Source organism: Nerophis lumbriciformis, linkage group LG02 (assembly GCF_033978685.3).
Source record: "Nerophis lumbriciformis linkage group LG02, RoL_Nlum_v2.1, whole genome shotgun sequence".
NCBI classification, from domain to species: domain Eukaryota; kingdom Metazoa; phylum Chordata; class Actinopteri; order Syngnathiformes; family Syngnathidae; genus Nerophis; species Nerophis lumbriciformis.
In genome coordinates this window covers 59,439,298-59,466,316 of record NC_084549.2, presented here as the reverse complement: position 1 = coordinate 59,466,316, position 27,019 = coordinate 59,439,298, and the positions used below count along the sequence as shown (strand labels likewise).

The 27,019-nt window shown below is 40.2% G+C and overlaps 1 protein-coding gene across 1 annotated transcript in view; it reads left to right on the top strand.

Moving 5' to 3' along the window:
* The window catches only part of desi2 (desumoylating isopeptidase 2), a 37,864-nt gene extending 14,201 nt beyond the window's left edge, over positions 1 to 23,663 (top strand). The window contains exons 2-5 of the mRNA XM_061971006.2: positions 13,700 to 13,772; positions 13,854 to 13,947; positions 17,302 to 17,443; positions 22,657 to 23,663. Of these exons, the coding sequence (XP_061826990.1) occupies positions 13,700 to 13,772; positions 13,854 to 13,947; positions 17,302 to 17,443; positions 22,657 to 22,923 (576 nt within the window). The 3' untranslated portion in view covers positions 22,924 to 23,663. The remainder of the gene's footprint in view (positions 1 to 13,699; positions 13,773 to 13,853; positions 13,948 to 17,301; positions 17,444 to 22,656) is intronic.
* Positions 23,664 to 27,019: the final 3,356 nt, after the last annotated feature.

Here is a 27,019-nt window from a genome sequence, read left to right as displayed (position 1 = left end):
CAAATAAAATCTATTATTATTTATTATTATTTCCAGAGGTGTTGTGGCGTCCTACTCTGTTCAGCAGTCCTTTAACGCACCTAAAAACACCTCTGTCTCACATCGTATAGAACGTTGACTCTGTTCCAAGAGAGCACAATTGAAAAGCAGAGTTGCTCAGACAGTAATGTGTTTCCATAAGTTTAGATTGGGGTATGTTGTTTATGTCAGTATTTAAGATCCGGGAGTTTATCAAAGTGCAGTTATCAATCATGGGTTTTCAAAGATGTTAGTTTAAAACTGTAATACCAACCGTCAGAATTTTTACCACGGTTATCATCATTACAGTTTGTTACTGATCGCGGATTCCATCCATTGTGTTTTTCCGGTCAGGACACAATTAATTAAATGTAATCCAGATGTAAGATGTTGTTTTGTGTCACCATTGGCATGTTCAGGACCGCTCACATGGTTTATTATCATGCGGGTAAAGACTTCCTCTCACAAGAAAGCTGTGTGACATTTTAATTCTACACAGCTCTATTTTAATTAGCCCTCACAGACCTTTGTGCCACGTGCCTGTCAATATTCTCATTCACCCAGGTCATTGTAGTCTCGGAGCATTGAATCGAACACAACTGGAAAGTTCAGATCGTCTCAGAAGACGTTTGGCCGCTCAAAAGTTCAAGCTCACAGACTCTGATAGGACTACTCCAGAACCTTGTTCCTTCGTTATTTCCTTTAATTCTTTCTCAGAATAGAATCAGAATAGTTTTAATTGCCACTGTTTCACAAACTAGGAATTTTTCTTGGTGTAATCGTACAACATAAAACACATATAACACAGAATAGATAATAAAATGAGCTGTAACTGAGCTATCAGATATTGTTACTGTTCATATGTCTGATGGCTGAGGGGAAAAAACTGTTCAGGTGGTGGGAGGTGTGGTTCTGGATGGACCGTAGTCTCCTGCCTGAGGGGAGAGGGGAGAATAGTTTGTGTTCAGGGTGAGAAGAGTCAGCTGTGATCCGACCCACACGCCTGGTCCTGGAGGAGAACATCTATTTGTTCTCTAAATATGTTCTAAATAATGAACTTCTATTCATTATTTCATCCTCCCTCTCCTTCCTTTTCTTTCACTTCCTCATGCGTTTTGCTTCAGTCGTCATTTGCTGAAGAGCTTTTATATCTCGCTCCAGTGACTGCACGAGCCTCGATCGGCTTTTACACGCAACAGTTTGCAAAAGCTACTTGTGCACGTCTTAACGCACACACATCTGTATAGTGTATTTCTATGTGGGAATGCGTTTTTGGCAGTAAGCCACTGTCCTCGCTGAGACAACCGGCTGCAGTCCATTTCTTCACACATTGTCTGTCCTGATCTGGATAATGAGAAATGATCTGAGTCAGACAACTGGCCTCAGCATGAGAATCAGCACCTCCAAGTCCGAGTTCATGGTTCTCGCCCGGAAAAGGGTGGGGTGCCATCTCCGGGTTGGGGAGGAGACCCTGCCCCATGTGGAGGAATTCAAGTACCTTGGAGTCTTGTTCACGAGAGAGGGAAGAGTGGATCGTGAGATCGACAGGCGGATCGGTGCGGCATCTTCAGTAATGCGGACGCTGTATCGATCCGTTGTGGTGAAGAAGGACCTGAGCTGCAAGGCAAAGCTCTCAATTTACCGATCAAACTACGTTCGCATCCTCACCTATTGTCATGAGCTTTGGGTTATGACCGAAAGGACAAGAACACGGGTAGTAGCGGCCGAAATGACTTACCTCCGCCGGGTGGCAGGGCTTTACCTTAGAGATAGGGTGAGAAGCTTTGCCAACCGGGAGGAGCTCAAAGTAAAGCCGCTGCTCCTCCACATCGAGAGGAGCCAGATGAGGTGGTTCGGCATCTGGTCAGGATGCCATCCGAACGCCTCCCTAGGGAGGTGTTTAGGGCACCTCCGATCGGTAGGAGGCCACGGGGAAGACCCAGGACACGTTGGAAGACTATGTCTCCCGGCTGGCCTGGGAACGCCTCGGGATCCCCCGGGAGGAGCTGAACAAAGTGGCTGGGGAGAGGGAAGTCTGGGCTTCCCTGCTTAGGCGGCTACCCCCGCGACTCGACCTCGGATTAGCCTAGCGTCTGATTGACTGCTGCTCATCCGGTTGCTTGCAGTTTGACTCGATGTTTCAATCTTCCATGTAAAAAGTCCTGAAAGGTATGCATCACTCACTATATGGCAAAATGGTGACCACTGGTGACACAGCATCAGGAGAAACTGGGGGTTCAGTTTCTTGCTCAAGGATACTTCGACATGGTCACGGGGGACTGTGGTTCGAACCCGCAACTATGGGGTTGGGGGCCAACCACTCTGCCCCATATATATATACACTATACTACTCTGCCCGAGCCACTATACTAGTGTTTAGCATCCTACCAACCACAGTGGTAAGGAACCTAAAGAGGCGGAGCTAGACTTTGTTGATTGGTAAACAGAACGGGACAAAGTCAACACAAAAATACAAAGATGGCCAACGTTGTTTCCGTGTGTGTCCTACCTTTGTCGGGGCCAGTACAGAACACAAAAAAATTTCATTTTTGGCATTATCCTAACAGAAAATCTAGTGACAACGCTAAATTGATTTATAGCCTGCCATAATCTAGGATGAGGTTAGAATAGACTCATCACACAATTGTCGATTGATTATCAAGCCTGGCAAGGTTAGAATAGACTCATCACACAATTGTCGATTGATTATCAAGCCTGGCAAGGTTAGAATAGACTCATCACACAATTGTCGATTGATTATCAAGCCTGGCAATGGTGACACATGCAAGATCAAGATTTAAAGTTCTAAAGACTGTAGCGTTGCGAACCGGATTGTGTCATTTGAGTTCAGGGTTCGTTCTGGCCATTTGTTTAAATGTCTGACATTTTGTTTGATTAAAAAGACACCTGTTACCAAGTAGGAATGTGAAGTAAATTTGGTACTTTTTATAAGTACCAAGCTCTGATTTACATCAAATCAAATAGTAATATATTTTGATACTTTTTGTTACACGTGAGATCACGTCTGGTTGCAAACTCAGCACCGGCTCAACGACTTTGCGAGCAGACAAGCACTCATAGCAAACCCGGCCGGATTGGTAATGTTGCAATTTTCCAGTCCAACAAAGCAAAGCTTGCCTGATAGAAAGCGCTCAAAAGTAAGGCTCAGCTTTCTAGCTCACTGCTAATTTGCATTGGTTATGCCATATACATGCTACTGATTAGCATTAACAATTTTACATGGCGATTTCAACACCTCCAAATTTGGTAATGAAAACTACAACTAATGTGAACGTTTGACTCAAACAGTTGGTGTGTATTAAGTACAATACTTAAAGTATAAACATTCAACTGAATGACAAAGACTACTTCTTGACTACGGCAACACACCAAAGTCCAAGGTTGTGTATATCGAGAGAGAGAGAGAGAGTACGGCCAATCCAGTTTCAAAGTTGGCTTCAAAGATGGCTTCAAACATGGCGCCCTGTAATCACGTGAGGGGATTTTGAACAATCGAAGAGGGTATGGCCTGCGGATTGGTCAAAAGCCCCTCATGTGATTAAGGGCGCCATGTTTGCTACTAACTTTGAAACCGAGTTGGCCATACGCTCTCTATACACGGCTCTGCCGAAGCCTATACACTACTGCCACCTAATGTATTGGAATTGTAACTGCATGCAAAGTGTACTATACTTTCAAATGAGACTCAGAAGTGTAAGAAAATAAGATATAACAACTGGACAGTCCAGTTATCACTATCAGTTCAGTTTTAAATACAAAAAGATATTATTGTTAAACAATTAACATTTATTAATACATTAACTTGCACAAAAGAAAGACAAAAATTATGTTGATACTTTGGGTCGGATGGGAAAATTTGCTTCGGTTCTGTCTTTTGGAACAGATTACTGATAAAAACCAAAGTACTGCGCTAAATTCACCAAGTTCATGTGAGAAATCAGAAAAAAAATGTGGCTTACTCTCTCTGACTACATGGTCGTTTATTAACAAGAATACAGTTTACTGCGGAATTTGTGAAACTGAAACAATACAAAAAGAATGTGGTTGTATATTATTACTAACACAGATACTTGTAAACATGTTTGCATATTACCTATTGCTAACGCCGCTAGCGTCATTACATTACAATAGCACGTACAAATATCTATGAAACTCCTACAGACATCACACATGGGACGGTTTAGTAAGTATAAACAGTTTTAGTTATGTTGTAAAACTTACAGACGTTGCTCAGAGTGATGAATGAAGAATCCATACGAGTAAAAACGCTATTGACGGCTAAAAGACTGAACGGTTGAAAAAAAATTAAATAAAAGCACTACCGGTGAAATGGAAGGACTCTGCAGCACCTGCAGTGAGTGAACCCATCCAAAAGATGGCGCCATAGCACAAACAATAATACCCATTCTCATTGTATTTGCTTGTTTTTTTACATACATTTTTAAAAACTTTTTATTATGGCCATGAGCAAAGAAAAATCAATTAATAAGCCACACCGTCTTATAATCCGCAGGATTTAAAGTGTAGGAAAAAAGTAGCAGCTTTTAGTTGGGAATTTACGGTACAGTAAATGTTGTACACATCGCCAACTATTGGTCTGGTATGCATATTACAGTGTTGTTGTTGTTGTCATGATATAAAGTAAGGGTCAGCACTAAGAAAAATAATTTTTGAATAGAAGTGTACCGGTAGTTCTGTTTGACAAGAGGACGTATGTCAAAAAACACGCCACCTTTCACTTTCCATTAGAAGACCAATACTATGTTACATGACTTTCGGGAGGATCAGACCGACAGACTCCTTTTATTCTTATTCCTCCATTCTTCCCAATCCGCCCGTCTCTGGCCCCTGGCCTGCTGCCCCTGTCTCCATTAAGTGCATTTCCTGTTTGTCTCCGAGTGCATCAGTGGGCAGCTATGTTCAGACAATATGACAAGCTTAAAGTAATCATAGTGCATCAAGGATGTGTAGTTAAAGAAATGCCGTTTCCCGCTCAGAAATGTTGTCATGGTTACGACAACAACTGAGGGTTAGAACAGGAAATAGTTGTTGTTTTTTAATACAGTGCTTAAACAATATTGTGTTGTACAAATATCTTGTCACGTTATTCATATTTTTCGTTTTTTTTTCGTTGATTTAGGCAGCAGCTTTTAACAAGCTCTGCGATAAGACTCTTATGTCACCGCTGGGTGATGCGAAGGAAGAGAGTGCACGTGCAAGACCAGTTCTTTGTCAGTGAGTCGTCAACAGTGACGTGCGGTGAGGTTGATGGCTGGTGAGGCACTGACTTCATCACAGTCAGATTTACAAACATATGAACCCTAAAGAGTATTTTATTCACCATTTGATTGGCAGCAGTTAACGGGTTATGTTTAAAAGCTCATACCAGCATTCTTCCCTGCTTGGCACTCAGCATCAAGGGTTGGAATTGGGGGTTAAATCACCAAAAATTATTCCCGGGCGCGGCGCCGCTGCTGCCCACTGCTCCCCTCACCTCCCAGGGGGTGAACAAGGGGATGGGTCAAATGCAGAGGACAAATTTCACCACACTAGTGTGTGTGTAACAATCATTGGTACTTTAACTAAACTTTAACTTTACACATACAAACTGTAGCACACAAAAAAGCACATTTAATTAAAAAAATGTTATTATGGTCTTACCTTTACTTATAAGTGCGGGAACAGTGGTGTTTGTGTTGGAGGAGTTGTGAATGAATGAAATATGAAATCCGTGCTGCAGTCTGCAGGTGTACCTAATGTTGTGTCCCTGCAGTCGTTCACGGCTCCTACGGCGCGCGCATTGTTGTTTTTGCACTTTTTGGCTTCTTGTTAAGTGACTTTTTTTGGGTGGATTCGATCTTGCACGTGGAGGGTTTGTGTGTGGGCTTTGGTTGGTGTGGCGCTCCCGTCGGGGGGGGGGGGGGCATTCTGCGGCGGGGGTGCATTAACCGGCACCAGGAGGCGGGATTACTGCGAGCCTCACACAGTGCGTCTTCGCAGCAGTTTTATGATTGCTCAGCACAAGAAATACTTTACACACATACAGTTGTTGACAAAATACACTGTACATTATATACCTCAACTAACTAAACTATGGAAATGTATAATATAGTTCATATAGCAATACGGTCTCACTGCACAGCAGGCCAGCAGTTAGCCGAGTCCGCAGTCCATGGTGAGGCACAACTGAGTGACGTGCCTCAACTGGCTGCTGATCACCGCACCGTCTCTTCTCAGTATTTGAACGGCAAATGTGAAAATTCAGCGATTTTGAATACAAATAATCTAAAACTGGTGAAGTTAAATGGAAAATAACTTTATAGTATAATCACTGAACACATATAACAATTTAATTAATTTTTTTTCTTTTACATTTTTTTTCTTTCCATGTTGGCAGGTGAGGCGGGGCCTCACCTGCCTCCAGTGACCGCACGTCACTGGTCGTCAAGGATACAAATACGCTTTTCCCGGACGACGATGAGTCAGCATAATATACCAACACTGGTCCTTGAACCCACACGCGGTCAGCCATTTAAGAGGATTTGGAAAATCGCAGCAAAAGCTGGTTGTTTTGTCCTTCGTGCAAAGGTGCAGATTAAAGCGTAGAAATAAACAAGCGGTGCGAAGGACAGGGATGTAAAACATGCGGCCCGGGGGCCTGATCAGGCCCGCGAACGGTTTTAATCCGGCCCGCGGGATAGGTTTGCTAAGTGTAAAAATAAGCTGCCTTTTTTAAATGATAGAAACAGCTGTTCACAATGTGTCAATTGGATGTCACACTAGCAATTTAGTTTGGCAAGCAATATGTACATAGTAAAACCTCGACACAACGTAAAACCTGCCATTTTACGTCTCCTGCTTTCGAACACATCGTGATTTGGCATCTTCATTTCCACAAAATGTCTTTGTCAAAAAAGTGGACACAGAGTGCAGTTTGTTCCAAGAAAAATTATCATCCTCCTATTTGTTCACGGAAGTGCATGGGAAACTACACATCTTTCTGAGCAAGTTTTCTCAACAAAGCTACGCACAAGGCTCACGCACAACCACTTAAGTTAAGTTAAAGTGCCAATGATTGTCACACACACACTAGGTGTGGCGAAATTATTCTCTGCATTTGACCCATCACCCTTGATCACCCCCTGGGAGGTGAGGGGAGCAGTGAGCAGCAGCGGTGGCCACACCCGGGAATCATTTTGGTGATTTAACCCCCAATTCCAACCCTTGATGCTGAGTGCCAAGCAGGGTGGTAATGGGTCCCATTTTTATAGTCTTTGGTATGACTCGGCCGGGGTTTGAACTCACAACCTACCGATCTCAGGGCGGACACTCTAACCACTAGGCCACTTGGATAATATCCTAAAATTGTTTGCCACTCAAGATGTGACACCTGATATTGACGCCACATTAAAGATGCCAGGTTTCAAGAGTAAAATAAACAATTGGTAACCCCACTTAAAATGATGCATGAGATACTGCACCTCGATATTTTGATGTTTGATGTTTCCCTCTTACACACATGTAAGAGGGATGTGTGCAATGGCTATGAGTTGTTTTTTCCCTTGGCCTCAGTCTGGACACCCTCTCCAGGAGCCCAGGCTTTTTTTTTTTTTTCTCACCCTCCCCATTGTTTACCTGTATCTCACCTTTTTTGTAAGGGGCGCCGGAAGTTGGCAGAGATCCTGTTCTGTCTCCCTGTAATGTTTGTCTGATCTTGAATGGGATTGTGCTGAAAATTCTAATTTCCCCTCGTGGATTAATAAAGTATTTTTGATTCTGATTCTGATTCTGATATGGTTCTACGAAAACTATCGTCTCCTGTGGAAATTTTAAAGATTTACTGCAATACTGTCAGTCTCTTAAGTTTGTACATTTGGTTTGTTGAAATTGTTCACGCACAGCTTGTATTTGTCTATCAATACACTGTAATGCATACAAGTTATCGAGTTACTCAACTGAATAGTTTCTATCTCAGTTTGTAGGGTTTGTTGATTTAGCACAGGATTTATACGAGGAAAAGGCAAATCCAAAGTGCTTGTTCTATTTTGGGCCAAAGTAAAACAAAGAAAACAATCTGAAGTTGTCATACACTACAAAAACTGAAATCTAAGTAAGATTGAATATCTCAAATAAGGGTGATTTTTGCTTATTTTCTGTCTGAAAAGATAATTCTTCTCACTAAGCAGATTTTATGTTAGAGTGTTTTACTTGTTTTAAGGGTTTTGGTCCTAAATTATCTCAGTAATTATGACCTATATTGAGTAAAACATGCTTGAAACTAGAATATCAACTGTTACAAAGCTGTGTCATTAACACTCACAAGTATAAAAGTACTTTTTTAAAGTAATAATTTCTTATTTCAAGCATGAAAAAAAAAATCATGACTTTGACACACTTGTGTCTCATAATTAAAACAGATGACAGCCAAATGGACTTTTCTGTTTTATTTTCAATGAAACAATAGAAAATACGTACTCATATAGTAGTACAGTTGTTATTAGTGAGAATATACTTATTTTAAGGTATTTTGGGGTTCATTGAGGTTAGCTAATTTTACTTGTTTTGGAAAGTCTTGACAAGCCAAATTTTCTTGTTCTATTGGCAGATAATTTTGCTTAGTTCAAGTAAAATGCCCCTAATTTTTATTTTATTTTTTTCTTGTTTTTGAACACTGACTTTTTGCAGTGTAGTTATATTTTTGAGTTATTATGCCATGATTTTACCAGTGCGGTCCATGTGGGAAAAGAGTTTCCTCCACGCCGGCCTCTGAATTAAAATGAGTTTCACACCCCTGGTGTAGGAACTGGAAGATCAGTTTTGCACGAAAATTACGGATGGTTGACAGGGGCAAACGTTCAGCAGCGTACAAACGCTTCAAAACAACAAATGCTGCAAATGTCGAAAAACGCAGAAGCGCTGCATATTTACAAACAAAATGAAAGTTAGCCAGGCTACCATGAGGTGAGCGTTATGGCCAGAAGAACTTCCATTCAAACTTCCATTCTGTTCATGCAGCATTTTTCTCATGCGGGTGTTTTGGGGCTTTGCAACATTTTTCTTCATCGGGCAGCATTCATGTGAATGCAGCATATGTAATCTGTCACATTTCCATGTTGCATGTGTTTCATGGTGTTTGGTAGCGGGTGTCGTTATACAACTTTTTCATTTTCTATACAATATGGATATGGAGCCTTGTGTATTGGCCGATACGATATTGATCTGATACAATATCAGTGCGAATAATGCATACTTTCGTTATTTAGCGGTGTGCAATATTAGAGGCTTTGATCAAGTAAAATGACGTAGAGAACAATTGTTGGTATGACAAACACTAAACTGTTTATTATTAACTGTCTGGAACAGTGGTTCTTAACCTGGGTTCGATCGAACCCTAGAGGTTAGGTGAGTCGGCCTCAGGGGTTCGGCGGAGGTCAAGACACACCGACTCATCGTGTACATAAAAACTTTTCCCTATCGGCGTATTATGAATACCCCCAAACGATGTTCCCTCTAATTTTCCATCTGATTTGCATGTGTGTATTTTGTTATGAGTTCATGCACTCTGTTGGTTTTGTTCTTTGAACAAGGTGATGTTCATGCACGGTTCATTTTGTGCACCAGTCAAAAAACATATTGTGGAGGTTGCCTCCCAGTGGGTTCTTGCTGATCACACACGTGAGCTGGAGACCGGCGTTCCGGGTTTAACAAAGTTTTATTTTTCATTAAAGATCTAGCACGACACTCGACTTTTCAGTCCACTCCTCCGTGTTCCGCGTGCTTCCGCCTCTCCAAGCCCTCCTCTTCCTCCTGCTCTGGCCGCTACTGATAAGAATAACAGGTGATTAGACAACTAGCCCCAGCTGGGCAATCTAATCACCTGTCAGCTGTGGCACACCCTGCTCCTGCAGCAAGCGCGCGGACCACGCCCCCCTCCACACATATACTGTAACTTTGTCTTGAATTTGGAAAAAAATAACATTCTATTTTTCACTAAAGAAGGGTTCGGTGAATGCGCATATGAAACTTGTGGGGTTCGGTACCTCCAACAAGGTTAAGAACCACTGGCCTGGAATGAACCTATGCTGCCTTTAAGTTGAAGCGCAGTGGTAATTTATACCAGCATTGTGTCAAATAAAAAGTATCCATCATGGTGAGGTCCCAAACTTCTAGTAGACTTGCTCTTTTTTCCATTCATTCACTGCACGTTGCGCGACCATTAATTGTTTCTTTTTCGATTATTATATTTTAATGATCGTGAAAATTGTAATTGAAATCAAAATTCGATTAATTGTCCAGCCCTACTATAGAGTACTGCCATCTAATGTCTTGGAAGTGCAACCGCATTGCAAATGAGACTCAAATGTATTAAGAAAAGAAGATATAACAACTGGACAGCGCACTTATCATAATCGGCTCATTTTTAAAGGTTCTATTAAAAAAATATATATTATCAAACAATTCACATTAATTAACACACACAAAAGTATCGAAAAATAGTTTTTTTGAATTGAATTGAATAGCTTTATTTTTGGTTAGGACAATGCATATTGAGATCACAGTAAATATGCCAGAATTAGCTACTATAGCGAGATTTCATCTGTTGTCCTAAGGCAGGCACCATAAAAACAGACACACATTTACAGACAATGTCATACGTACATTAAAATATGACTTACAATAAATATTGACAGTAAGTCAACATAAAATGAACAGCAGAGCATGCACATTACACATGGGTACAAGTCTGGTTTGTCTTTAACCACTGTTTTTTTTTAAAGTTGAATAGTTGACACAACATTAATACAAATAACAGAAGAAATTAACAAATTAAAAAGATGGTTTGACAAAAACAGACTATCGTTGAATCTCAGTAAAACTAAAATAATGCTATTTGGTAACAGTAGAGGAGAAAGTCAAACACAAATACAAATAGACAGAATAGAAATTGAAAGAGTAAATGAAACCAAATTTCTAGGTATAATGATTGATGATAAATTGAACTGGAAATCTCATGTAAAAAATATACAACATAAAGTAGCAAGAAACACATCAATAATGAATAAAGCAAAACATGCAATAGATCAGGGGTGCTCACACTTTTTCTGCAGGCGAGCTACTTTTCAATTGATCAAGTCGTGGGGATCTACCTCATTCATATATATAATTTATATTTACTTATTTATGAAATATATGTTTTTGTTAACAAGTTAAAGGTGTTTAATGATAATGCAAGCATGTTTAACACATATAGTTAATATTGTTAAAAAATTAAAGGTGTTTAATGATAATACAAGTATGTTTAATACATATAGTTAATATTGTTAACAAGTAAAAGGTGTTTAAAGATAATGAAAGCATGTTTAACACATATAGTTAATATTGTTAAAAAAATTTAAGGTGTTTAATGATAATGCAAGCATGTTTAATACATATAGTTAATATTGTTAACAAGTTAAAGGTGTTTAATGATAATACAAGCATGTTTAACACATATAGTTAATATTGTTAAAAAATTAAAGGTGTTTAATGATAATACAAGAATGTTTAATACATATAGTTAATATTGTTAACAAGTAAAAGGTGTTTAAAGATAATGAAAGCATGTTTAATACATATAGTTAATATTGTTAACAAGTTAAAGGTGTTTAATGATAATACAAGCATGTTTAACACATATAGTTAATATTGTTAAAAAATTAAAGGTGTTTAATGATAATACAAGAATGTTTAATACATATAGTTAATATTGTTAACAACTTAAAGGTGTTTAAAGATAATACAAGCATGTTTAACACATAATTAATATTGTTAACAAGTTCAAGGTGTTTAAAGATAATACAAGCATGTTTAACACATATAGTTAATATTGTTAATAAGTTAAAGGTGTTTAAAGATAATACAAGCATGTTTAACACATATAGTTAATATTGTTAATAAGTTAAAGGTGTTTAAAGATAATACAAGCATGTTTAACACATATAGATTCATTTCTTTCATGAAGACAAGAATATAAGTTGGTGTATTACCTGATTCTGATGACTTGCATTGATTGGACAGTGGTGCTGATAATGTCCGCATTTTCGAATGGAAGAGAAAAAAAGTCCTCCTTTCTGTCCAATACCACATGAAAGTGGTTGGTTTTTGGCATCTTATTTGTCCAGCTTCCGTACTCCTTTGTATACACTTTACAAGAAATACATTGTCGGCAAACTCCGTAGCTTGCTAGCTTGTGCACGCCAGCTTTCTGAGACTCTTATTTTGTTAGCGCAACTGTGCAGTCGGTCTTTGGAGTTTTGACGACAGGTACGGCGCCAGAGTCTGTTGAAATAAAGTGTTTCTCGCCTTCCAGTCGGTAATTTTAATGAGCTGGCAGCAGCCAGCATCATCTCAGAAGACCCTCGGGTGCCGTGAATGTCAATCAAGTGACGAAAGTGACGTCATAGTGAAGATTTATGATTGCTCATTTTTAGGACTATTTTTTTAATGCCTGGCTGGTGATCGATTGACACACCCTCCGAGATCGACCGGTAGCTCGCGATCGACGTAATGAGCACCCCTGTTCTAGACCAAAAATCACTTCATATTCTCTACTGCTCACTAGTGTTACCATATCTGAGTTACTGTGTAGAAATATGGGGAAATAATTACAAAAGTACACGTCATTCACTAAGGGTGATACAAAAAAGATCAGTTAGAATAATGCATAATGTTGGATATAGAGAACATACAAATCCTTTATTTATTGAATCGAAAATACTGAAATTCCACGACACAGTGAATTTGCAGCTAAAATTATACACAAAGCAAACTATAATCTGCTACCCAAGAATATACAACAATTCTTCTTAAAAAAAGAGAAGAAATATAATCTTAGAGAAAAATGTAATTTAAAACATTTGTACGCACGTACAACACTTAAGACCTTCAGTATATCTGTATGTGGAATTAAATTATGGAATGGATTAAGCAAAGAAATAAAACAATGTACTAATATGATCCACTTCAAGAAACTCTTCAAACTTAAAGTGTTTACAAAGTACAAAGAAGAAGAACCATGATAAACATTCTGAATGTATTTCATCCATCCATTCTTTCATTCTCAAAGTAATCTTACTTATCTCATCATATGAAATATAACTTACTTCACCAATTTTTTTTTTTTTTTAATTTTTTATTGTGATTACTTACGGAGTATATTGTGAATAAATTGAGAACAGGAAGTGAACAAAAGTTTTAGCAACTGTTATGTAAAAGAAAAGGGGTAGGATTAAATAAGCTCTGCTTCTTCCTACTCCTTTTCAAGCATGTTGAAAAGAGAAACTGGAAATTGTGATGTATCTTGTTGTATGCTTGCATGTTCGAAATAAACTCAAACTCAACTCAACTCACCTCAACAGTTGCTAATTTGAGCCTCTCATTGAGAAAACCATTTGACTAAACTTAGTCCTACGTCGTTGAATGTTACAATCACCCCTGGTTAGGTCTCTGGTATTGACTCGATTGCAGGTGTTTTTCTTTATAAAAACGTGTAGTGGTGGAGGGGCAAGCTCATTCCAAACTCTAAAAACAAAACATACATCTAATGTGGCGTTTCAATGGACTGAAATGCACTTGTCTTGTCTTCTTGTGTTTGTCTAACGGTGTGACTCCGCGTCCGCAGTACTGGATCAATGAGTTCACCAGCTCCCTCGGCATCGGCGTCTTCCACTCAGGGATCGAGATCTACGGCCGAGGTGAACCTAACAACGCCACTGGCGCCACCTTCTCAACTCAAAGCATTTCTTAATGACTCTGTGTGTGCATTTGTGTATTAGAGTTTGCCTACGGGGGACATCCTTACCCCTTCTCAGGGATCTTTGAGATCACGCCCGGTGATGCGACAGAACTGGGCGACACCTTTAAATTCAAGTAAGTAGATTGTGAAGCACTTTTCAAAGTATTTTTATGATTATCAGCCGAGAGTGTGTGCGTGCTGTCTGTTACTTCTGCTCTGATTAATGTGCCCTGCAGTGTTAGACTGACATACAAACACACAACACACACATCTCTACTGCCTACGGAATCACAGCGATAACTAATATATAAATACAGCATCTTTTTCAGTAAAAATAGGATAATACCGTGTCTCTTTTGTTTTGTTTTTATGTTTCAAAGTGGTTAACGTCCTTGAGTATAAAATACAAAAATACTACTACTATCAATGATAATAATTAAATAAAATATAAATACAAAATAGCTGTGCAAAAAACAACTAAATATAACTGTTTTTAATTATTTTTGTATTTGTTGTAGAAATTGAATTATTACATTGTAATAAAAACATCGAGTAACTTATTTTTACACATATTAAGATATTAATATAAAAAATATTGTATTGTAGGTTTTGCATGAATTCCTCCATTGGGGCACAGAACATTCCCACTGTTTCTTCTGTTCTACGGTATACCGGTACTAATAAAGTACCGTGTTATAATGAATTAAAAACAGTACTATGCTGCTTCTGAAAAATACCGGTACTTAGGGTTTTAGAGACATGAAGGCGTGCCGTCGTGATATTGCTGGTAGGTCGAACAAGCGGTGCATGTTAGGCAACGCATACGTACGGTGTACTTACAAGCAGACAAACCGTGGAGACATAAAAGGGAGAATGACGTATTTTGGCTTAAAAACAAATGATGAAGGTGAAGATTTTCACACTGAAGCGCCGCCCTGGAAGAGGTGTTTTAAACATGGCTAGCTAGCTATAGTGGCTAACGTCCATCCACAGTCGGCACTGTTTTAGCTAATAATAATGATAAATGGGTTATACTTGTATAGCGCTTTTCTACCTTCAAGGTACTCAAAGCGCTTTGACAGTATTTCCACATTCACCCATTCACACACCCATTCACACACTGATGGCGGGAGCTGCCATGCAAGGCGCTAACCTTCAGCCATCAGGAGCAAGGGGTGAAGTGTCTTGCCCAAGGACGTGACTAGGATGGTAGAAGGTGGGGATTGAACCCCAATAACCAGCAACCCTCCGATTGCTGGCACGGCCACTCTACCAACTTCGCCACGCCGCCCCTTCTAAATCACTGATCATCACCTCCATGGCAACAAATAAACCATGTTTCTTAAAAGTATCATTTCTGCAAGACGAGGAAGAGCTAAACATGGGTCACTACACACTGTAACAAGATACAGTAGCTAACCGCTAACAGCAAGTTAGCACTCCTGAATGTAAACAAATGCAATGGGTGCGTCTACACAGACAACAGCTGTAATAATACCAAGTACAAGGGCCGTATATAGTCAATACTACAAATGATTTAGGGCTGGGCGATATATCGAATATACTCGATATATGGCGGGTTTGTCTCTGTGCGATATTATATCGTGATATTCGAGAATATGTCCTCACGCAGTTGCTTTTAGCTGCGGGCATTACACTCCAGGCTTTTCTCAGTCTTTCTTGTCTCTCCTTCTCACAGAGACATAAAACAAGCGCACCTTCTTACATACGTCACATACTGTCGCGCGTGCAACGTCATACGCCCTCGCGGAGAAGAGAGGTAGCAGCATGGGTAAAGATAGCTGTGATGCTAGCAGAGTGGTGCATGTGGTAATACGAGAGAAAAAAGGTGTGAATCTGGTAAGAAATGAAGGAAGAATTAATTCCAAGAAAAACAGCACGGGGTCCATCGTCTGGCGGTGGTTTGGCTTCAAGCGGAAAGATGTCGACCAGACAACCGTAATATGTCAAGTATGCGGCAAAAGCGTTGCTACAAAAAGTAGCAGTACTACTTATTTGTAGCGTCATTTGAAAAGTCACCCACTAGAGAATGAGGAGTGCTTGAAACTCCGCATGTCAACATCTCCGGCCGGTGCCACACGCACAAAATGCCCAAGCAACCATTTCCACATCAACAAAGTATGAAAAAAATAGTCAAAAACAGAAGGAGATTACGTCCGTCGTAAACTACCACATAGCAACGGACATACTCTATTTGATTTCCTTTTATGCAGCTAATTTTTATTTGACATTTATTGAAATATCTTGTGTGACATCATGCACAAAAGTGCACTTTATTTGTTTTAAACTATTGTAGTGGCGTTCTGTACAAAAACTTCACTTTAATTTAGTGTTGTTTTGATATGACATCTTAGTGACATCATGCACAAAAGTGTACTAATCGCTTGTTTTAAAATGTCTCTGACAATCTTGCACTTTCTGTTATGGAAATGACATGAATGTTTGTGCCACTGCTTAATAACTGTTTAATAAATACAGTTTTAGTAAATTGACTAACTTGTGATTTCCCTCTCTGCATGAAAGTTTAAAATGAGCATATATTAATGCAGTATAAACAAGAATGTTTTAATGTAGACACATTGAATCACCATACTGCTGTGATTATATGCATCAAGTGTTCATTCAAGGCTAAGGCAAAATATCGAGATACATATCGTGTATCGTGACATGGCCTAAAAATATCAAGATATTAATAAAAGGCCATATTGCCCAGCCCTACAATGATTACATTGATATTTTTTATTATCACAAAATCTTTTGTCATTTTTATTGTTTATAAAATCAGGAAATAGATCCTTGGACACATGAGGACTTTTATTTAGACCCATGTATGATTCTGTAACTACTTGGTATCGAACTGATAACAGAATTTGTAGTATCACCCAATACTTATGTAAAGTATCCAAACAACAGAAGAATAAGCGATTATTACATTTGAACAGAAGTGTAGATAGAACAGCTTAAAAGAGAAAGTAAGCAGATATTAACAGTAAATGAACAAGTAGGTAAATAATACATTTTATACAGCTTGTCCTTCATAATTTTTACAAAATAATACAATGTAAAATGACACAATATGTTACTGCATACGTCAGCAGCCAATTAAGAGCCTTTGTTTGCTTACTTGCTACAAAAAGACAAGTTGTCTTGTGTGTTCACTATTTTATTTAATGCAAAAATGTTTTTTTGATTGCAATAAGAAACATATGTTTATCATATTAAATTTTTTGTTCAAATAAAGCCAATAATGACATTTTCTTTATGTCCCCTTTATTTTGAAAAGTATGAAAATAAATTTTTGTAACGGCACCAGTACCAAAATATTGGTATCGGGACAACCCTAGTTTCTATTGGGAAGAACAATTTCATAACTTCAACCTTCAAGGATCCACTGTATAAGAATTGTAGCATTATGTTTGTGACGTATTTAAACGTTTGTTTATTCACGCGGGCGTGTGTGTGTGCAGGGAAGCCATTGTCCTTGGCAGCACCGACTTCACCGAGGACGACGTGGAGCAGGTCATCGAGGAAATGGGGAAAGAGTACAAAGGCAACGCTTATCACCTCATGCACAAGAACTGCAACCACTTCTCCTCAGCACTGTCAGAGGTACACACACACACGCACACACACACACACACACACACACACACAACATACTGGTTATCATTTGGAATGGGGACCAAGTTTTTGATCATCACTTGTGGGGACCACCCTTTCTACTGGTTGTAGAGGCATAAAAAAAATGAGGTAAAATGGCCACTGCCCAGTTAGCTCATACATGTCTTTAAATCTCTGGATTGATGAAGTAATGTGCTGATCATTCTTACTGGGGACCCTGGGGAAAAAGGCTGCTGTGCAAATGTCTCACACTCAAACTAACCAGTAAACATGTTTTCTGGGTCAAAGCTTAAAAATCACTTAGGCATCTTCAAAATGGATCTGACTATCATTTAAAAAGGTTTCCCTTTAGGGGACCTGTTTTTATGTCCCCATACCGTCAGAGATCCCCTAAAGGTGACTGTGTAAACAGACTGATGTCCCCATTAAGTAAGCATTGCCAGAACACACGCACACACACACACACACACACACACACACACACACACACACACACACACACACACACACACACACACACACACACTAGTATTGTCACGAATATAAAATCACCATAGGATGTCATGGAAATAGAAAAATAATCGGTTCCAATGACCTTCCCAAAACCCTAAAGGGGAACATTATCACAATTTCAGAATTGTTAAAACCATTAAAAATCAGTTCCCAGTGGCTTATTATATTTTTCGAAGTTTTTTTCAAAATTTTACCCATCACGCAAAATCCCTAAAAGAAAGCTTCAAAGTGCCTGATTTTAACCATTGTTATATACACCCGTCCATTTTCCTGTGACGTCACATAGTGAAGCCAACACAAACAAACATGGCGGAAAGAACAGCAAGCTATAGCGACATTAGCTCGGATTCAGACTCGGATTTCAGCGGCTTAAGCGATTCAACAGATTACGCATGTATTGAAACGGATGGTTGTAGTGTGGAGGCAGGTAGCGAAAACGATATCCAGCCATATCGGTTTGAACCGTATGCAAGAGAAACCGCCGAAAACGACACGACAGCCAGCGACACGGGAGAAAGCGAGGACGAATTCGGCGATCGCCTTCTAACCAACGATTGGTATGTGTTTGTTTGGCATTAAAGGAAACTAACAACTATGAACTAGGTTTACAGCATATGAAATACATTTGGCAACAACATGCACTTTGAGAGTGCAGACAGCCCAATTTTCATCAATTAATATATTCTGTAGACATACCCTCATCCGTGCTCTTTTCCTGAAAGCTGATCTGTCCAGTTTTGGAGTTGATGTCAGCAGGCCAGAGAAGCTAGGGTCGATGGGGGGTTTAGCTCGCTCGTCTGCGGGAACAAACTGCCGCCATTGCTTGCCGTGCTACCGAGGCCCTTTGTCCCTGAATTGCTCACACACTCCGGCAGATTCAATGGGGGTCTGGCAGCAGATTTTTTTGACTTTATCGTTGGAAATGCATCTGCTTTGAGTGTCGCAGGATTTCCACACATTCTTGCCATCTCTGTCGTAGCATAGCTTTCGTCGGTAAAGTGTGCGGAACAAACGTCCAATTTCTTGCCACTTTCGCATCTTTGGGCCACTGGTGCAACTTGAATCTGTCCCTGTTCGTGTTGTTACACCCTCCGACAACACACCGACGAGGCATGATGTCTCCAAGGTACGGAAAACAGTCGAAAAAACGGAAAATAACAGAGCTGATTTGACTCAGTGTTTGAGAAAATGGCGGATTGCTTCCCGATGTGACGCCACGTTGTGACGTCATCGCTCCGAGAGCGAATATTAGAAAGGCGTTTAATTCGCCAAAATTCACCCATTTAGAGTTCGGAAATCGGTTAAAAAAATATATGGTCTTTTTTCTGCAACATCAAGGTATATATTGACGCTTACATAGGTCTGGTGATAATGTTCCCCTTTAATCAACTGAACAGGAAATGTTTTTTACAGGATTTAGTGTCATGCAAGTGTGAAAAAAGTGAACAGCTTGTTTGTACATTATATTTTGGTCAAAAACACATTGAGTCTGAATATGTGGTCAGCGAAACGCTGCATTGGGTTATTGATCCGTTTTGAAAATCTGTGTTGCTATGTGTTTGGTGGCTCCTACAGTAAGCAGCAGCTGCTAGTCGTGGCTAGCTAACAGAGCGAGCCACGAGTAGCAGATGTTAACATTTGGTGAGCAGGGTGAAAGGCGGAAAGTGTTTCATTATTGATGAGGAGATGAGCTCATGTTAAATGAAGGTTAAAGTGTCGCGTTCCAGCTCAGCCTTCACAGCAGTGCTTTCTTTTCTTGGGATGAAACTGTTTGCGTGATAAACAGTACAGTTTGTGTGTGTGTGTGTGTGTGTGTGTGTGTGTGTGTGTGTGTGTGTGTGTGTGTGTGTGTGTGTGTGTGTGTGTGTGTGTGTGTGTGTGTGTGTGTGTGTGTGTGTGTGTGAGTGAGTGTGAGTGTGTGAGTGAGTGTGAGTGAACGATGCATGAATAGGGTTTTTCCTGCACTGAGTGGGCACACTTGCATCACAGCGTGAATGTGTGGTCTAAATCGGCTTATCCCGCTCTGACTAACGAGCAGAGAGTCTTAGAGTTAGTCCCAGCGCCGAAATGCGGATTAAAACACAACGATACAAGCCCAGACTTGCACAGCCAGCTGGTGCGCGCACTCACACACACACACACACTAACACACAAACACTTGTGTTGTCGTTTTGAAGAAGTGAGGCAATCATTGTTCTTTTCCTGCGTTGTTTGAAAGCACCGTGATGTAAATTCATACAGGAGCTGCAAATGTCTTTTTTTCCTGTCTTATTTAGATTTTAGAGTAGAGATGTGCTGGTCGGGGCCGATAGTTGTCTTTTTTAACTGAGCTCAAACGATCTTTACCGCAGCTGTATTAACATGCTAAAGATTGTAGTCACGCAAAAGATTCCTTCAAAAGTGATGCACGCTCAGGGAGACATACCGTATTGTCCAGACTATAGTGCGCACCAATATGTAAGTTGCACCCACTAAATTTTAGAAGGTAGGGGTTAGTGCGTCTGCCTCACAATACGAAGATCCTGAGTTCGATCCCGGGCTCGGGATCTTTCTGTGTGGAGTTTGCATGTTCTCCCAGTGACTGCGTGGGTTCCCTCCGGGTACTCCGGCTTCCTCCCACCTCCAAAGACATGCACCTGGGGATAGGTTGATTGGCAACACTAAATCGGCCCGAGTGTGAATGTTGTCTGTCTATCTGTGTTGTCCCTGTGATGAGGTGGCGACTTGTCCAGGGTGTACACCGCCTTCCGTCCGAATGCAGCTGAGATAGGCTCCAGCACCCCCCGCGACCCCGAAAGGGACAAGCGGTAGAAAATGGATGGATGGATGGATGGATGGTTTAGTAAGTATTAAAGGGGAACATTATCACCAGACCTATGTAAGCGTCAATATATACCTTGATGTTGCAGAAAAAAGACCATATATTTTTTTAACCGATTAACGAACTCTAAATGGGTGAATTTTGGCGAATTAAACGCCTTTCTAATATTCGCTCTCGGAGCGATGACATCACAACGTGGCGTCACATCGGGAAGCAATCCGCCATTTTCTCAAACACCAAGTCAAATCAGCTCTGTTATTTTCCGTTTTTTCGACTGTTTTCCGTACCTTGGAGACATCATGCCTCGTCGGTGTGTTGTCGGTGGGTGTAACAACACGAACAGGGACGGATTCAAGTTGCACCAGTGGCCCAAAGATGCGAAAGTGGCAAGAAATTGGACGTTTGTTCCGCACACTTTACCGACGAAAGCTATGCTACGACAGAGATGGCAAGAATGTGTGGATATCCTGCGACACTCAAAGCAGATGCATTTCCAACGATAAAGTCAAAGAAATCTGCCGCCAGACCCCCATTGAATCTGCCGGAGTGTGTGAGCAATTCAGGGACAAAGGACCTCGGTAGCACGGCAAGCAATGGCGGCAGTTTGTTCCCGCAGACGAGCGAGCTTAACCACCTGGATGTCTTGACTCACACCGTCCCTTATGCCACCGAAGATGATCAAGAGAAGAATATCGACCCCAGCTTCCCTGGCCTGCTGACATCAACTCCAAAACTGGACAGATCAGCTTTCAGGAAAAGAGAGCGGATGAGGGTATGTCTACAGAATATATTAATTGATGAAAATTGGGCTGTCTGCACTCTCAAAGTGCATGTTGTTGCCAAATGTATTTCATATGCTGTAAACCTAGTTCATAGTTGTTAGTTTCCTTTAATGCCAAACAAACACATACCAATCGTTGGTTAGAAGGCAATCGCCGAATTCGTCCTCGCTTTCTCCCGTGTCGCTGGCTGTCGTGTCGTTTTCGTCGGTTTCGCTTGCATACGGTTCAAACCGATATGGCTCAATAGCTTCAGTTTCTTCTTCAATTTCGTTTTCGCTACCTGCCTCCACACTACAACCATCCGTTTCAATACATGCGTAATCTGTTGAATCGCTTAAGCTGCTGAAATCCGAGTCTTAATTCGAGCTAATGTCGCTATAGCTTGCTGTTCTATGCGCCATGTTTGTTTGTGTTGGCTTCACTATGTGACGTCACAGGAAAATGGACGGGTGTATACAACGATGGTTAAAATCAGGCACTTTGAAGCTTTTTTTAGGGATATTGCGTGATGGGTAAAATTTTGAAAAAAACTTGGAAAAATAAAATAAGCCACTGGGAACTGATTTGAATGGTTTTAACCCTTCTGAAATTGTGATAATATTCCCCTTTTAACTATAAAATATATTATGAATGATTACGTAATTTCACATTGCATCAACGGATTTACTGTTCATACTGATGAGTCAATAAAAATTTAAAACACTTTTTCTTACTTTCTCCCTTTTAAATTTGGCAAAGTTTCTCTTCAAAAATCCGGTGTCCCTGGTTTCTTCTTTGTGGCAATCTTGCAGGATCATTGGACAGCCCTCTAATAAATCAATTACTGCCATCATGTGGACTATACATTTTGCATCTGATCTGATACATCAGGCTTTTTAGGAAAAAAAACATATTACATGTAGAGGGCTCAAAAACGTATGTATCACTTATGACACGTTTGGCATTATAGGGTTTCAATGAGGTAAATATGTCACGCCAAATCTATTCGTGGCGGTCCAAATGCATCACAATAAAGTATCAGAAACCGGAGTTTGACTCTGGAACAGAGTATTTCACCCCGTCTCTTCTACTTTTTTTGCGCGCAGATCCTGTGCGGCCGCGAGATCCCACGCTGGGTCAACCGCCTGGCCTACTTCAGCTCGTGCGTGCCCTTCCTGCAGAGCTGCCTGCCCAAAGAGTGGCTCACCCCGGCCGCCTTGCAGTCCAGCGTCAGCCAGGAGCTCCACGCCGCGGGCGATCTGGAGGAGGCCGAGGACGCCGCCGCCACCGCCTCCTTGGCATCCGTGTCGCCTTCCTCCTCCTCGGGGCCCGCCTCCATGCCGCTGCAGTCCCGCCACCAGCCCCGCCGGTAGGAGCGAGGACACGTGCGGGTCCGATACTTTTGGAATCCAAACAATCACCAGCCACATTTGGATTGGACCAGTTGTCACTGGTTGAATGGTGCTACTCCTCTCACTTCTGACCCCACTGGGACTTCTTTGGTTTTTCTTCCAAGTTGTGTTCCAGGTTTTCCGAGCCAAACGCCGTCCTGTTTTTTTGGGCTGGGACCGGACCTCAAGATCAACCTTTTTTTAACGACTTTGGCTAACAGAACCTCCTGCAGGTTAGTTTTTATTATTCTTTAGCGGCTGAAGGAGAGTTGACTTCTTTCTTAGTAGCGAGCGCCGTGGTGCCTTCGAGCACGCTTTTTACTCCCAGTGTGTTACCTGGACCTCCCACAAGTCACAGGTCACCTGTTTGGCCTTCAGTAAAGCCTGGAAGAGCGCATCCATTGTTTTTGTGTTTTTTTTCCTGAGCACGGCAACAACTTTTTGTCACGTTTGTCAACATCAGCAGATGATGAGCGCACAATCGAATCCTCCTTTCATGGAAATATTTTTGTGCCGCCATGCAAAGCAGGACTTTTCAATTCAATCTTCTTTTTTTTTTCAAATTCTATTTCTCTAATGTTGACTATCTTTTGTTCCGTTTTTGTTGACAAAACTCAGGTCCTCCAAAGGTCTTTTCCAGACTTTTTCATTTGACTGTTTAATCGTTTTGTAATGCAGCCTGGCACTTTTTATACTCTTTGATTAAAAGAAAACAACCTAGAGTCCAATATGGTCCACTTCTCTTTACATTTAAGCCCAAAGTATTCATACACTCACTCAAGTTTTTTGTATTGGTGGAATGCAGTGCTTCTCAATTATTTCTTGTCATGCTCCCCCTTGGGGACGTCACTTTTTTCACTCCCTCCCTAAATTGAATACAATTGAGAACCTGATAATATTAATTAATTAATTAATTTATTTATCAGTCCAAAACCATTCTGAGTTGCTGGCACAAGCACATATATATATATATATATATATATATATATATATATATATATATATATATATATATATATATATATATACAAACCCTGTTTCCATATGAGTTCGGAAATTGTGTTAGATGTAAATATAAACGGAATACAATGATTTGCAAATCCTTTTCAACCCATATTCAATTGAATGCACTACACAGACAAGATATTTGATGTTCAATCTCATAAACTTTATTTTTTTTTGCAAATAACAATTAACTTAGAATTTCATGGCTGCAACACGTGCCAAAGTAGTTGGGAAAGGGTATGTTCACCACTGTGTTACATTACCTTTTCTTTTAACAACACTCAATAAACGATTGGGTACTGAGGAAACTAATTGTTGAAACTTTGAAAGTGGAATTCTTTCCCATTCTTGTTTTATGTAGAGCTTCAGTCGTTCAACAGTCCGGGGTCTCCGCTGTCGTATTTTACGCTTCATAATGCGCCACACATTTTTGATGGGAGACAGGTCTGGACTGCAGGCGGACAACGAAAGTACCCGCACTCTTTTTTTTTACGAAGCCACGCTGTTGTAGCACGTGCTGAATGTGGCTTGGCATTGTCTTGCTGAAATAAGCAGGGGCGTCCATGAAAAAGATGGCGCTTAGATGGCAGCATATGTTGTTCCAAAACCTGTATGTACCTTTCAGCATTAATGGGGCCTTCACAGATGTGTAAGTTACCCATGCCTTGGGCACTAATGCACCCCCATACCATTACAGATGCTGGCTTTTGAACTTTGCGTCGATAACAGTCTGGATGGTTTGCTTCCCCTTTGGTCCGGATGACACGATGTTGAATATTTCCAAAAACAATTTGAAATGTGGACTCGTCAACCACAGAACACTTTTCCACTTTGCATCAGTCCATCTTAGATGATCTCGGGCCCAGAGAAGCCAGCGGCGTTTCTGGATGTTGTTGATAAATGGCTTTCGCTTTGCATAGTAGAGCTTTAACTTTCACTTACAGATGTAGTGACCAACTGTATTTAGTGACAATGGTTTTCTGAAGTGTTCCTGAGCCCATGTGGTGATATCCTTTAGCGATTGATGTCGGTTTTTGATACAGTCCTGTCTGAGGGATCGAAGGTCACGGTCATTCAATGTTGGTTTCCGGTCATGCCGCTTACGTGGAGTGATTTCTCCAGATTCTCTGAACCTTTCGATGATATTATGGACCGTAGATGTTGAAATCCCTAAATTTCTTGCAATTGCACTTTGAGAAACGTTGTTCTTAAACTGTTTGACTATTTGCTCACGCAGTTGTGGACAAAGGGGTGTACCTCGCCCCATCCTTTCTTGTGAAAGACTGAGCATTTTTTGGGAAGTTGTTTTTTTACCCAATCATGGCACCCACCTGTTACCAATTAGCCTGCACACCTGTGGGATGTTCCAAATAAGTGTTTGATGAGCATTCCTCAACTTTATCAGTATTTATTGCCACCTTTCCCAACTTCCTTGTCACGTGTTGCTGGCATCAAATTCTAAAGTTAATGATTACTTGCAAAAAAAAAAAAGTATCAGTTTGAACATCAAATATGTTGTCTTTGTAGCATATTCAACTGAATATGGGTTGAAAATGATTTGCAAATCATTGTATTCCGTTTATATTTACATCTAACACAATTTCCCAACTCATATGGAAAAGGGGTTTGTAGCTAGATAGATAGATGTATTTGTGTATGTATGTATGTATATATATAAATATATATATTTATATATATATATATATATATATATATATATATTTATGTGTATATATGTATTTATTCATATATATATATATATATATATATATATATATATATATATATATATATATATATATATATATGTATATGTGTGTGTGTGTGTATATACATATATATATATATATATATATATATATATATATATATATATATATATATATATATATATATATATATATATATATATATACACACACACACACACACATGCAGCTATATAAACTTACATATTATTGTCTTACGCCACCGCGATACCTTATCATGCCCACTCCATAATATAAAACGTTCTGGTCTAATAATTACAAAACTTTTTAAAAGCAGTGGTTCTCAAACTTTTTTCACCAAATACCACCTCAGGAAAAACATGGCTCTCCATGCACCACCATGATGACCAACATTAAAATACAGTAGCGTAGTAGGCCTAAATCATAATTAAAAACAAGGCAGAGGTTTTATTTAACAAGTACATTTATTATTCGTGGCCACTGTAACATTACACGCAGTTTGAACAAGGGGTGTGGTAAAAATGATTTTCAAATGAACCGCGGTTTTTATACTGAACAAAAATTGGAACGCAACACTTTTGTTTTTGCTCATTTCTCATGAGTTGAACTAAAAGATCTTAAACATTTACTATGTACACAAAAGACCCATTCCTCTCAAATATTGTTCACAAATCTGACTAAAATCTGTGTTAGTGAGCATTTCTTCTTTGCCAAGATAATCCATCCCACCTCACAGGTGTGGCATATCAAGATGCTGATTAAACAGCATGATTATTGCACAGGTGTGCCTTAGGCTGCCCACAATAAAAGGCCACTCGGAAATGTGCAGTTTTGCTTTATTGTTGCTCTGGGGGATCAGAAAAACAGTTAGTATCTGGTGTGACCACCATTTGCCTCACGTAATGCAACACATCTCCTGGGCATAGAGTCGATGAGGTTGTTGATCGTGGCCTGTGGAATGTTGGTCCACTCCTCTTCAATGGCTGTGCCAAGTTCCTGGATATTGGCAGGAAGTGGAACAAGCTGTCATATACGCCGATCCACAGCATCCCAAACAGGCTCGATGTGTGACATGTCCGGTGAGTATGCTGGCCATGCAAGAACTTGGATGTTTTCAGCTTCCAGGAATTGTGTACAGATCCTTGCAACTTGGGGCCGTGCCTTGTCATGCTGCAACATGAGGTGATGGTCTTGAGTGAATGGCACAACAATGGGCCTCAGGATCTCGTCACGGTATCTCTGTGCATTCAAAATGCCGTCAATAAAATGCACTTGCATTCATTGTCCATAACATACGCCTGCCCATACCATAACCCCACCACCACCACCATGGGCCACTCCAT